General features: G+C 38.0%; 1 protein-coding gene across 4 annotated transcripts in view; it reads right to left on the bottom strand.

Moving 5' to 3' along the window:
* Nucleotides 1-13,437, bottom strand: part of kcnip2.S (Kv channel interacting protein 2 S homeolog) — a 110,075-nt gene that overhangs the window by 16,716 nt on the left and 79,922 nt on the right. For all 4 annotated transcript variants that reach the window (XM_041588755.1, XM_041588754.1, XM_041588756.1 and 1 more), the window contains one exon: nt 9,174-9,298. In XM_041588755.1, coding sequence (XP_041444689.1) covers nt 9,174-9,298 — 125 coding nt within the window. The remainder of the gene's footprint in view (nt 1-9,173; nt 9,299-13,437) is intronic.

Below are 13,437 nucleotides of genomic sequence, written 5' to 3'. Positions count from 1 at the left end.
TGGGAAAAAACATTGAATCGGTTAATAGTGCTGCGCCAGAAGAATTCTGCGCTGAAATCCATTTCTCAAAAGAGCAAACAGATTTTGTTATATTCAATTTTGAAATCTGACATGGGGCTATACATATTGTCAATTTCCCTGCTGCCCCAAGTCATGTGACTTGTGCTCTGATAAACTTCAATCACTCTTTACTGCTGTACTGCAAGTTGGAGTGATATCATCCCCTCCCTTTTCCCCCCCAGCAGCCAAACAAAAGAACAATAGGAAGGTAACCAGATAACAGCTCCCTAACACAAGATAACAGCTCCCTGGTAGATCTAAGAACAGCACTCAATAGTAAAAACCCATGTCCCACTGAGACACATTCAGTTACATTGAGAAGGAAAAACAGCAGCCTGTCAGAAAGCATTTCTCTCCTAAAGTGCAGGCACAAGTCACATGACCAGGGGCAGCTGGGAAATTGACAAAATGTCTAGCCCCATGTCAAATTTCAAAATTGAATATAAAAAAATCTGTTTGCTCTTTTGAGAAAGATGGATTTCAGTGCAGAATTCTGCACTATTAACTGATGACAGGATCCCTTTAATGATTCTGAGTAATTTAAGGGGCAGATTTACTTAGGTTCGAGTGAATTTTCGAAGTTAAAAAAGTTTTGAATTTCAAAGTAATTTTTTGGATACTTTGACCATCGAATAGGCTACTACGACTTTGACTTCGAATTTGATTCAAAGTAAAATCGTTTGAATATTCGACCATTCGATAATCGACTTTGACTTCAATACTTCACCAAATTAAAACTTTGATCGTTCGATGGCCTAATTCGGTGAAAAAAACTTCGATATTCGAAGCATTTCAATTCGAGGGTTGAATTTCAAAGTATTTATCACTTCGAAATTCGACCCTTGATAATTCTGCCCCCTAGTGTTACATTATTGACTGAAAAAGTAACATTATGCGAACAAGACTGGAATTATTGCACAAGCATGAAGTGCTGGTTACTGTACTTGTATGGGTTGCTGCTGGGATTCACTGCACCGTTATAGGCTATGCCAAGAGATGGGGGTCACTGCATCGGTAATGAGCTTGGGGATATGTATACATACAGTACATTTTTAGATTAATGACAGTTCATCATGTATTCTAATCAGTTCTCTCTTCTAGTGATGAGTGAATTTTTTCACCAGGCATGGATTCGTGGAAAAATTCCGCACTTCTCCTTCTGCGCCACAAGAAAAACATCCAATGACTTCAATGCATTTGGAGTGAGAAAAAATAGTTGCGCGTAAAACATTTTTTTTTGACCCCAATTGACTTCAATGTGATTCACTCATCACTACTCTCTTATCTTTTTTGGTACAGGCAGTCCCTGGTTATGTAGGAGATAGGGTCTGTATGTTTGTTCTTAAGTTGAATTTCTATGTAAGTTGAAACATATACATATATACTATTCAGGGTTGGACTGGGCCGGCGGGACACGGGGAAAAAAACGGTAGGCACCGCCGGGCCAGATTCGCCCCTTACGCTCCTGCACTGCCACCACTGGCCGGAAGAACACAGCAATGCAATAGGGATGCACCAAGTCCAGGATTTGGTTCGGGATTCGACCTTTTCTAGCAGGAATATGCAAATTAGGGACAGGAAGTGAAATTGTGTGACTTTTTGTCACAAAACAAGGAAGTAAAAAATGTTTTCCCCTTCCCATCCCTAATTTACATATGCAAATTAGAATTCGGATTCCGTTTGGTGTTCGGTTGAATCTGTCGCAAAGGATTAGGGATGTAGCGAACTGTTCTGCGGCGAACTTGTTCGCGCGAACATCGGCTGTTCGCGTCCGCCGCAAGTTCGCGAACGTCGCGCGACGTTCGCCAATAGGCGTTCGCGTCAAAATCGTTCGACCATTCGACCATTCGATCGCTAAAATCGAACGATTTTCGTTCGATTCGAACGAAAATCGTTCGATCGAACGATTAAAAATCCTACGATCGTTCGAATCGAACGATTTTCGGATGTTCGAAGTTCGCGAACAGTTCGCGAACTGTTCGCATTTTTTGCCGGTGTTCGCGAACGGCGTTCGCGAACACATACTCGGCGGTTCGCTACATCCCTACAAAGGATTCAGGGGTTCGGCCCAAACCCAAAATAGTGGATTTGGTGCATCCCTAAAATGCAACAAGACAGATGTTTGTCTTAATATAGTATTTATTTTTACCTTTCTATGTTCTGCAGTAGACAACACACACCAGAGAGGATTGGGGCAGGTGGTTTATTAAAGCTAAATGCTAAAGTCATCATTATAATCAAATAATTTACATTTTTATAAATGATTTAAATTTTCTCTGTAGTAATAAAATGGTACCTTGTATTTGATCCCAACTAAGATATAATACATCCTTATTGGAAGCAAAACAATCCTACTGGATTTAATTAATGTTTGTTATTTTTTTAGTTGTCTTAAGGCAGCGGTGCCCAACCTTTTTCACCCGTGAGCAACATTCAGATGTAAAAAGTGTTGGGGAGCAACACAAGCATGAAAATGTTCCTGGGTGGTGCCAAATAAGGGCTGTGATTGGCTATTAGTAGCCCCTATGCTGAATGGCAGCCTACAGGTGGGTCTGTTGGGCAGTGCACATGGTTTTTATGCAACCAAAACTTACCTCCAAGCCTGGAATTTAAAAATTATAACCTGCATTTAGGCCACCGAGAGCAATATTCAAGGGGTTGGAGAGCAACATGTTGCTCACGAGCTAATGGTTGGGGATCACTGTCTTAAGGTATGGAGATCCAAATTATAGAAAGATCCCTTATTCGAATAAAAAGTCCCATACCTGTGAGAGAAAATAAAATTATGTGTTTGCAAATTCCCCCGGGAGCCCCTCTGACTTGGATGAATTCTGTTCTCAAGCTAGCTTGGCCATATCACCTTGACCTTGAGGAAGAACATCCCATTGTTTATTTGAGCAGTTCTTTGTTTTTTTTCTGTGCTGTGAAGAGATATCTCTATGCTTTCACAATGGTAATGCCCTTTTACGTCCATCAGTTCTTATGACATAGGTTCCCGAGTTTATAAAAACTCTGCAGTTTCTTTGTTCAGAGTTCTGACTCTTTGTGAGTCCAGCATCCATGTTCAAATGGTCTCCGGTTCTTAAAGTTCTTCAACACCTGTATACAATTAGGCACTGACTCAAAGGATACAAGTTAATTTTTTTGCCTTGTTATAGATTTTTCCTCTTTGGGGCACTGACCTTATTTCTACTGGGTAATGAAACTCCTAGCTCAAGCTCAAGATGTGCAGAGAGGTGCAACTAAACTGGTAGAATGAACAATTATGTTACAAAGAAAGACTGTAAAAGTGTGACTGGCTTTGTATAATTCGAAGACATGGGTCTTGCGAGGAGGCATGATGACTCTTTACAGTTAAGTCTGAGGGCAATATAGAAAAATAATGAGGGTTTTTTTACACATACATGAACAAAGAACACGCCAGTCATTTAGAAAAGGAATTTTCATCTAAAGCAATAAAAAAGGTTCTTTACAACAACGGCATTGCGGCATTCTCTGCCTGGAGATGTTTTAATTCTCTTAATGCCTTCAACCTTTTTTGACTGCCTGCCAATTTTGTACCGACTGCCAAGCAATTATTTTAGCATTTTGTGCTCTTTTATTTTTGGAGGAGATCATGGGGTGACATTTTAAATGTATCTTTTTTTTTTTTTAAGACATCGGCTTTTAAAATATGTCTGAATCTGCATGTAACAGCATATGTATAGCTACAAATATCCAGCAACTGGAAATGTAGATATTTTTAATACTGCTAAGAAATATCATGTAAATATTTCTGAAAAAATCATATCTTCCAAGCATGCCAGAAAAAATATGTGCAATACAATATGAAGTTTCACAGGACTTCCCTATAAATAAGCATCATTTATTTGCAAAACACATGATACTGTCCATGATAGAGTACCTGTGCGGAGGGGTCGTCCGCCACGCCATGGCCGGGGACACCCACCACACCGCTCTCCTCTCTAGCCGCGCCAGCGTGTCTTCGCTGGCGCCGGCTTCTCTCTAGGGCGCGCACGACGTGCCTCCTGGGGATTTAAAGGCGCAGGCGTGCTGACGTCATACGTCAGCGCGCAAAGGCGCGAAACTCAAATAGTATTTAAAGCCCAGGGTTGCTGCTTGTAATTGCCCGTGATAGGATCTTGTTCCTGGTGCTTTGTTGCGATTCTGATTCTGATTTCTGATTCTGGATTTGACCCCTGCCTGGCTTTACGATTATCCTGACTTCTATACCTGACCCTTGCCTGAATACCGACTATCCTTCTGCTGAACCCTTCTGTCTGATTGATTACCCGGTTTTAACCTTGGCCTGCCTGTTTACGATTGACTTCCGCGTGCCCCAACCCAGCCTGTACTGATTACGATTCTGTTTCCTGTTTTGTACCGTGACCCTCGGCCCAAAAGACTCTGCTACCTGCCGTGCCCCTTTGCCAGCCAGAACATCTTGCCTTGTACCCCTCGTTAAGTCCAGGTGGCACCCAAGTAAGCTGAGGGCTCCTCCCCAAGCCCAACAGTGGTCACACTACTGGTGAAGCCGAGCCGAGACCAGGGTACTTGGCACCTGTTCTGGTATTGGGTGCCGGCCGTGACAGATACATTACAAAATATGTCCTCCAGGTTATTCACAAATATAACAATTTTTATTCCAGACCCACATTTCTGTCCAAAAATCACATTTACAGCATTGTTTGCATGTTATCACTGCCCCTTAACAGTGAGTTAACACCAGAAGTCTTTGAAGAACTGCAGATGCTTTTAATGTGTCAAGAAAACCCCCTACATATGACGTTAGCCTCAGAAAACAATATACTTTAAATATATACTTTTCATAAATTATGTTTTGGTCCTTGCTCACAAAAAAAAGACAAAAATGGCTGTCTGGTCATGCTGAATTATCAGTGAAACATGTACCAGTAATACTGTAGACCTGTTGAATTTAAGCAAAGTCCATTTGATTGCTAGGATATCATGGCCAATTTGGCTCTGAAAATATGTGGTTAACAGTGGCCAGAGGAAAAGAATCAAGAGGATGGAACAGAGAGGGCCCGTAAACTAGAGTAGAGGCTGCAGAGGTTGTTGGTGTAGAGAAGTGTGCATAAATAAGTGAGATCTACTATGATTGGAGTGAATATAGCAGGAGAGACTGGGGCATAAGATTTTGGCATAGGTGGGCACCCCAAGCAGATTAGCCACTTGCAATGACAACACCAGAAGTTATTCGCCAATATTAAGAGGTCCACACATTTATTCTTGTAAATGTAGAGACTCCAATAACCCAGGGACCTCCAACCCCCACAAGGCTCCTCTGCCCCAGTCGCAACCTCTCATCCGGGCCTCCCACCCCAGCTGCAACTTCCTCTCTGGGCCACCCTACTCCAGCCACAACCTCCTCTCCAGGTCCCCCTGCCCCCAGCCACAACCTCCTGTCTGGGCCCTCTGTCCCAGCTGCAATTTACCCGGTGTTCCGCTGGCCCAGTGCAACCCTGACAGAGCCTGTATTTAAAATATGTGTTGCAGCCATTCTCTTATAGTTTATTTTTCAAAATGTATAGAGATTTGCACATTACCTCTACAGTCAAAACCCTGCAATCATGTCACATGGGAGCATACCATAATTAGTTGCTGAGTAATATTGGCGGCATCAAAATAATCAGTTCTTGACAATTATCTTGGCCACATGGTACTTCAGTGGATCACACATCATTCCTTACAGGTAATGTCAACTTACAGTCAGGATATGACTATGCGATGTCACTTGAACTACTTTTGCACCAGAAAATATAGAGTAGGTGATACCTGTTACTGGCTGACTTAGTAAATTAAAAACTTGAGCTTTTAGGACTACATAGGCCTGCTATATGCATGATATGTGTGATATAACATAACATGCCTTAAGCAGGGTCATGAGTAGCCCCAAAAGAGTGTTTTTTTTATTCTACTAAGTCAGCCAATGAAAGCTATCACCTACAACTCTTTGCTACTATACATATATATATCACGGTGTTTGACCACTGAAGGCATGCCATTCAGGTGAAGGTGCCAGATGTAGTTCCAGCAGTGGTAGGGGTTGACTTTACCCGCACCTTTCTTCCAGTCAACAATAGGAGAAACCTTTTAAAGGAAAAATATACTCCTCAAACAATGTAGGTCTCTATAAAAAGATATTGTATAAAACACCTCATATGTAAAACCCTTCATGTAAATAAACCATTTTCATAATAATATACTTTTTAGTAGTATGTGCGTTTGGGTAATCATAAATAGAAAATTGCCATTTTAAAAAATAATGGCCGGCCCTGGGATCCTATGATTCACAGTGCGCACAAACAAACCATACATGTAAGGTCACATGAGCCAATTAAAAGAGAGAGTTCTGTCTTTTGCTTCCACACTTCTTCCTGTTATAGTTAGAGTTGCAGTATTTCTGGACAGGTGATCTCTGAGGCAGCACACCGACTATCACGAAATGGTGGTTCAAGGCAAGAGATGTAAAAGGGTAAGATTTACTTAAATATATATTCCAGTTTGATAAGATTCTTTAATATGCCACTTCATTTAATATAAACTATCTGTTGCTCAAGTATTCATTTTGGGGGTATAGTTTTCCTTTAAAAGACCAGCCTTCCTTTGCTCCTTGCAAACAGGTTCTTGCAGAGTTGAGCATTTCTGCTTTGGTTACTAACCCTTTTGTACGGTGTTGTTGTTGAATCCTGTGTTTAATATTGGCTTGTTTCCTGACCATCTGCTTCGTCTCATCCCTTGACCTCCCAAACTGTTCTGATGTATCCTGATTGATGCTTCCCCCTACTGACCACCCTTACCTCCAAGTAGGTTTTTACCTATTACAGAGTAACTGCTACTATCTGCATCATTCTCTAGTCTGCAGCACTCCTGTAGTATTTGTTACAGGGGGAAGAGTGTATTCAATCTAAGCAGCCTGCAAAATCAGAATCTAACAACCTCTATTTGTTTCTTATCGCTTTTCACAAGTTTCTAGATAGCAGCTTTCCCCAATGAATTTGGAATCCTTGGATAATTAATTACTAATTAGGTTAGGGCTTGTCCACAAAACACTCAAGGCACTTTATTAAAATTAACATCCTTAGTGTTTAATAATTGCTATAAAAGTTTTGCAGTTTAAAAATGTCTAGCTTCACAAAATTGGTATTCTGAAATTACTTCTCAGAATAGATTAGTTTCTTTTCATATCCATAAAATAAGGTCATATACCAAAATTAATTTTAAACAAAACTAATCGTTACTTAGAACACAACTTCCCTTTACTTAGATTCCAAACACTGATTATCTGATGGTATACATATAGTAATTTTAGCTGTATTATTTCACTATAACAAGGCGAGTAACCATTTACCAGATATTTTTAGATCAAAATAATCAAAAATTAAAGCTTGCTTAAATCCCCTTTCCCATCCAGGAAATATGTGTTTCACACCCTTGCACTTTCCACTAGAGGCCCTTACTGTACTTATATACCTGCTTTGTTTTACCTGTTCTATACTTGCACTATAAACTACTGTTCCCAGGATCTCCTGTGTGCCAACAGATCATTCTTTTTGAAGACCAAAACTTTGTGCAGTGCAATTTCAATGCTCAAATGCTTTTGTATTACAACCAATCCAAATAACAGGGCTTTCCATCAGTGCAGTTATTAAGGAAGATTGTTGGGGTTTTTACCAATGGTTCTGAGGCTGAGTAGGAGCATTTTCTGACCTAGTTAAGCCTTTATTCAATGGAAAAAGGCACTTCAAGGGGCATAGAACTATGTAAAAAAATATGTGTGCCATACAAACCACTTTCTAATGACTAATATACCTGTAGGTCTTTTCAGCAGATGCAGCAGTATTCATTCATGTTAGAAAAATACAATATTTGATAAAGCTGAGAGCAGTGAAGTTGTGGAATTCTCTGTGTTAAGTGGTTGTATCAGCAGATGCAGTAGATAGCTTTAAGAAAGGGTTGGGTGGCTTTTAAAGGGATTCTGTTATGATATTTATGATGTCTTTTTTTTTTTTTTTAAATTATACTGTCTACACTGCAAATAATTCACTCTACAATATAAAATGTAATTCCTGAACCAGCAAGTGTATTTTTTTCAAGTTGTTATATTGGTGTGTAGGTGCATCTCAGGTCATTTGCCTGGTCATGTGCTTTCAGAAAGAGCCAGCACTTTAGGATGGAACTACTTTCTGGCAGGCTGTTGTTTCTCCTACTCAATGTAACTGAATGTGTTGGAGTGGGACCTAGATTTTACTATTGAGTGCTGTTCTTAGATCTACCAGGGAGCTGTCATCTTGTGTTAGGGAGCTGCTATCTGGTTACCTTCCCATTGTTCTTTTGTTAGGCTGCTTGAGGGGGGAAAGGAAGGGGGATGATATTACTCCAACTTGCAGTACAGCAGTAAAGAGTGACTGAAGTTTATCAGAGCACAAGTCACATGACTGAGGGCAGCTGGGAAACTGACAATATGTCTAACCGCATGTCAGATTTCAAAATTAAATATAAAAACATCTGTTTGCTCTTTTGAGAAATGAATTTCAGTGCAGAATTCTGCTGGAACAGCACTATTAACTGATGCGTTTTGGAAAAAAAAAAATTTTTCTCATGACAGTATCTCTTTAAGCAAGTGAGAAAATAGAGGGCTATTGAAAAAGCTTCTAGCACTAGGTTGATTCAGGGACTGATCAGTTTTTTTGTTGTTGTTGATTGCCATTACTCCACAGTAGGTACTTTATTACATATGGGTCTAAAAACATTTAGGCAGGTCTTGTAATAATTCAGGGAAACCCCTCTTCAATTTGAGTTCAGCTTTTTTGTTTTGTGACAAATAAAAACAAACACCTCATCGTTTACCCTGCAACCAACAAATGTCACAAATGTTTATCACCAAATATTAAAAGATAATAAATATAACAGTATGCTAACAACAATTCCAAATGTGAAAGAAGTGGAAAGCAGAGAAAAGATGGAGAACGTATAGGAAAATGAAATAGGGAGAGAAAGGGACAAGAGAAGAGAAGAGAAAAGTGGAATGGGGAGAAAGACTTTGTTACATTAAAATTCATATGTAATATTTAAATAATATGCATTCTTACATTTTTGAATCCTCTGTATAGAACTTGTAATTCACTTTTGTTAAAGTTCGTTTGTGATTCAAGCTGTTCAAGTCCTTCTGGTCGATAACAAACTGTTGCCATCTCCAACTCATCTTCTATTTTGTCTAAAAACAGAAAGCATTTCACATTTTAACCCTTCATCTTAATCCTTTCACACTATTAAAAGATGCTAAGCACAATTTACTCATATTCAGAATATAATATAAGAAATGTTAAAATATATTTCAAAATATATTTCATGTATGTACATATTTTTCTCTATATACTGTACATATACATACATTTTTTAAATCCATATAAACCATATTTCATTTACCTATAGGTAAAAATCTGTTATTTGTAATGTTAGTGAGAATAACTTTCTGTTTTCTCAAACGTCTTATTGAAGTCGTTAAAAATAAACTTTGTGCAGCATTTTAACGCTTAACACATTTTTCAGTTTTTCAGTGTTTTTTCAGGATTTGGATTAAACTGACTCATTAGCTGAACTGGTTTATAAACAACTGAAAGGAAACCTTTTTTTCTCAGATCATGCAATATTTTGCTAAAGGGATAGTTCATCTATTAGTTAACTGTAACTAATAATTTATCAAAATCCAAATTTTTTCTGAAATATACTCAAACCAAATCTGCACAGGTTTTGTCCCCTTATTTATCAATACATTTTCCTGAAAAATTTGAGTGGGGGAAAAAAATAGAAAAAAAATCATGAAAATCACCCGAAAATTCAAATTAGTTTTTAGTTTAGGTTTTTTTTTCTGATTTTTGCCAAAAAAACACGAAATCTTCGGATTTTTGCATGAAACCCAGTGCAGATCAGGATCGATCCTCAGGGTACAATAAATCATGAAAAATGTGAGGTGTTTTTTTTCACTACAAATTCGGATTTCATAGTAAAAAAACTCTAATTTTTTCCCGAGTTTTGGGCATTCGGACATTAATATATAACCCACTCAATGTGTTTTAGAATAATTTATTCTTAGCCTTTTTTCAGTTGGTCTTCATTATTTTGTTCTTCAGAGTTTTTAACTTTTTTTGCTGATTCCGGCAGTCAAAAAACCTTGTCTTGTGAAGCTACAACTTTAACATTACTGATAATGTTTATTACTTATAATTCCATTCAGGTTCTTTCTTAGTCATATTCCAGTCTGTTATTTACACCACTGCCTGCTTGCTAGGGTTAAATTAAAAATTGTCTGAGAATATAACAGTCTACATCATTCTAAAGGTTAATTTAAAGGTTAACTCCCCTGTTAACTGTGATTTCTTATGTGAGCATCTTCTTTCATCTTGCAAATCTTTGTATGTTGGAGCAACCAAATCCTATTATTGGCTAGTTGTCTCAGTTGCGGCTCTTTTGTTCAAATGAGTAATCAAAGCATGGCTAACCAGAGTGCAATTAGGAGAAAATCCACAATTAGGAGAAAAAAATATATTACAAAGCACAATAACAACGACTATCCAATGCTAAACAAATAACTTGTAATCTATATATAAAACAGTAGGAAGCTACCGTTGTGTTCAGAATAATAGCAGTGTGTTTAAAAAAGTGAATAAAGCTCAAAATCCTAATAACTTTTGTTTTCATACACTCAAATGCATTATGGACACTGCACATTCTATTCCAAATAAAAACAGGAAGAAACATGTATCAAATATTTGTTATTCCTTTACAGACACAAGTGAAGAAAAGGGAATATTAGGCTGTTCCAAAAAAATAGCAGTGTCTGCATTCTTCTTTACTAACTCAATGATTCACTGTATAAAATGAATGACTGTATCAAGATTTTGCTTTCCTTTGAATCACTGAACTGATATTTAGTTGTATAATCAGTGTTTCTGAGAACTGCTGCACATCTGTGTTGCATGGAGTCCACCTACTTCTGGCACCTGTTACATTCCATAATTCTTCTGCATTTCTTGGTTTTGCCTCTGAAACAGCATTTTTGATGTCACCCCACAAGTTTTCTATTGGATTAAGATCTGGGGAGTGGGCTGACCACTCCATAATGTCAATCATGTTGTGTACTGTGGCTTGAATTCAGTGTTTGGGGGTTGTCTGACAAACTGTCTGTGGCCCCTAGACCCAAAAAGAATAATTTTGCTTTCATCAGTCCACAAAATGTTGCACCATTTCTCTTGAGGCCAGTCAATGTGTTTTTAGGAAAATTGTAACCTATTCAGGAAACATCTTTATTATTCAACAGTGGGACCTTGCGTGGGCTTCTTGCCGATAGCTTGGCTTCACATAGGAGTCTTCTTATCTACTTTATCAAAGTACGCTTTTCTTCTGAACAATGTCTGGAACGACTCATTTTACTCAGATTTTCAGAGAGAAATGTACAATAACCAGCAGCACAATATTTGCTCCTTCCTTCCTTAAATAAGGGCTGTAACTGGCACCTGTTTTTGTCACAGAATGAATGCCCTCACTAATTGAACTCCACACTGCTATTATTTTGAACAAGCCTCAATTAATAATTAAATTGCACAGAATGAGCAGCATGCATGTCATGACTGTTGGGTCTGTTGCTTTTCTGTTACTCTATTACAACCACTAGTAAATTATTTGCCATGTAGAAATATAATTTCTACTTAAGACAGTGATTGATCAGGTTAGTGATGTCAGCCTGCTATTTGTTATGTTTTGGTAACAAAGGATGAGTAGGGTACAACAAAGCAGCCATTAAACTTCAACAGGAACTTCAACTCTAGCATTATAGAAAGTACTTTGTATGCACAGTATTCAGGATTTGCATCCACTCTAGTGAGTGTTGACCCACAAGGCAGAGTAAGTTCAATTGACTGTTGTTTTCATACTTCATTTGATTCTCTCTCTTTTTAAATACTGTCACTCTTCTCTTTTTACCTTTGAAAGAACATAGAAAGAAATATTGCTGGGATGTATTCAAACCACCTCTGCTTGTAGAATGTATACAGGAAAACTATACTCTCAAAAGAAAGCGACAGATAGTTTACATCATATTAAGTGGCATATTAAAGAATCTTACCAAACTGGAAAATATAATTAAGTAAATATTGCTCTTTTAAATATTTTCCCTTGAGCCACCAGTTTCTGATGGTCTCTGTGCTGCCTCAGAGATCACCTTGGCAGAAATACTGCAGCTCTAACTGTAACAGGAAGAAGTGTGGATGCAAATGGGAGAACTCTGTCCATTAATTGGTTTATGTGACCAAACATGTGGGTGTGCCTTTGGATTAACTGGCCTATAATTTTGAGGCTAAAAACGGGATTCCTTTTTGAATAGCATCACCACATTAGCAATTCGCCAGTCTCTGCACTATGCCAGCCCTCAATGATTCCTAAAAAATTGAGTAAAGCAGTTTGGCAATCACAGAGCTAAGCTCTCTAAGCAACCTGAAATGAATACCATCTGGTCCTGGACCTTTGTTTATATCAACATGTTCTAGTCTCTTTTGAATTTCCTCATGCATGAACCATGCAACATTAGTTGTATTACTAGGATTTAAAAGAAGGAAACCTTCATTAACTGGTTCCTCATTTGTGTAGACTGACAAAAAGCAACAGTTCAGAGTCTCTGCTTTTTTTCTGTTCTCTTCAACCAGCTGACCCCTGCTGATGTTAAGGGTCCCACCCCTTTCTGCTTAATTTTTTTACTATTTACATATATTAAAAATATATATATTTTGGATTCCTTTTACTGCTTGCCGCAATACCCATTTCCATTTCAATATTAGCTTGTCTGATAGCTTTTTCGCACAATTTATTGGTCTTCTTGTACCTTATAAATATTTCAGCTGTCCTGGCTAACTTGAAAGCCTTAAAAGCACATTTTTTATTACCAACCTCAACACCAACATTACGATTAAACCACAATGGTTTTGTTTTGCAACAATAGTCCTTGCTTACAAAGGGAATATACTGATGTATATTTATCAAGCAGCATTTTAGACTCGAATGTCAGGAAGGCTGCAAACAACTCCAAATTGATGTCTTCCATTGACTAAAACACCAATTCTGCAGGTTTTAGGTCGCGAATAGTAGAATCTGAGTTCTTAAAGAGCCAGGGTATGATAAATCTCAAAAATCAAATTAGAATTTTTAAAAAACTGGAATCGAATTTTAACAATTAACTAGTCAAATTTGAACGTTTTGGCCACAAAATAACGCAAAAATTTGAATTCAAATTTTCACTTCGACACTTAATAAATCTGTAATTACAGTATCACTTTAAATGCAGTCAGCAATGTATTCATGGGG

This window comes from Xenopus laevis, chromosome 3S (genome assembly GCF_017654675.1).
Source record: "Xenopus laevis strain J_2021 chromosome 3S, Xenopus_laevis_v10.1, whole genome shotgun sequence".
NCBI classification, from domain to species: domain Eukaryota; kingdom Metazoa; phylum Chordata; class Amphibia; order Anura; family Pipidae; genus Xenopus; species Xenopus laevis.
The sequence above is the reverse complement of the archived record's forward strand: the minus strand, read 5'-3'. Positions and strand labels throughout refer to the sequence as shown.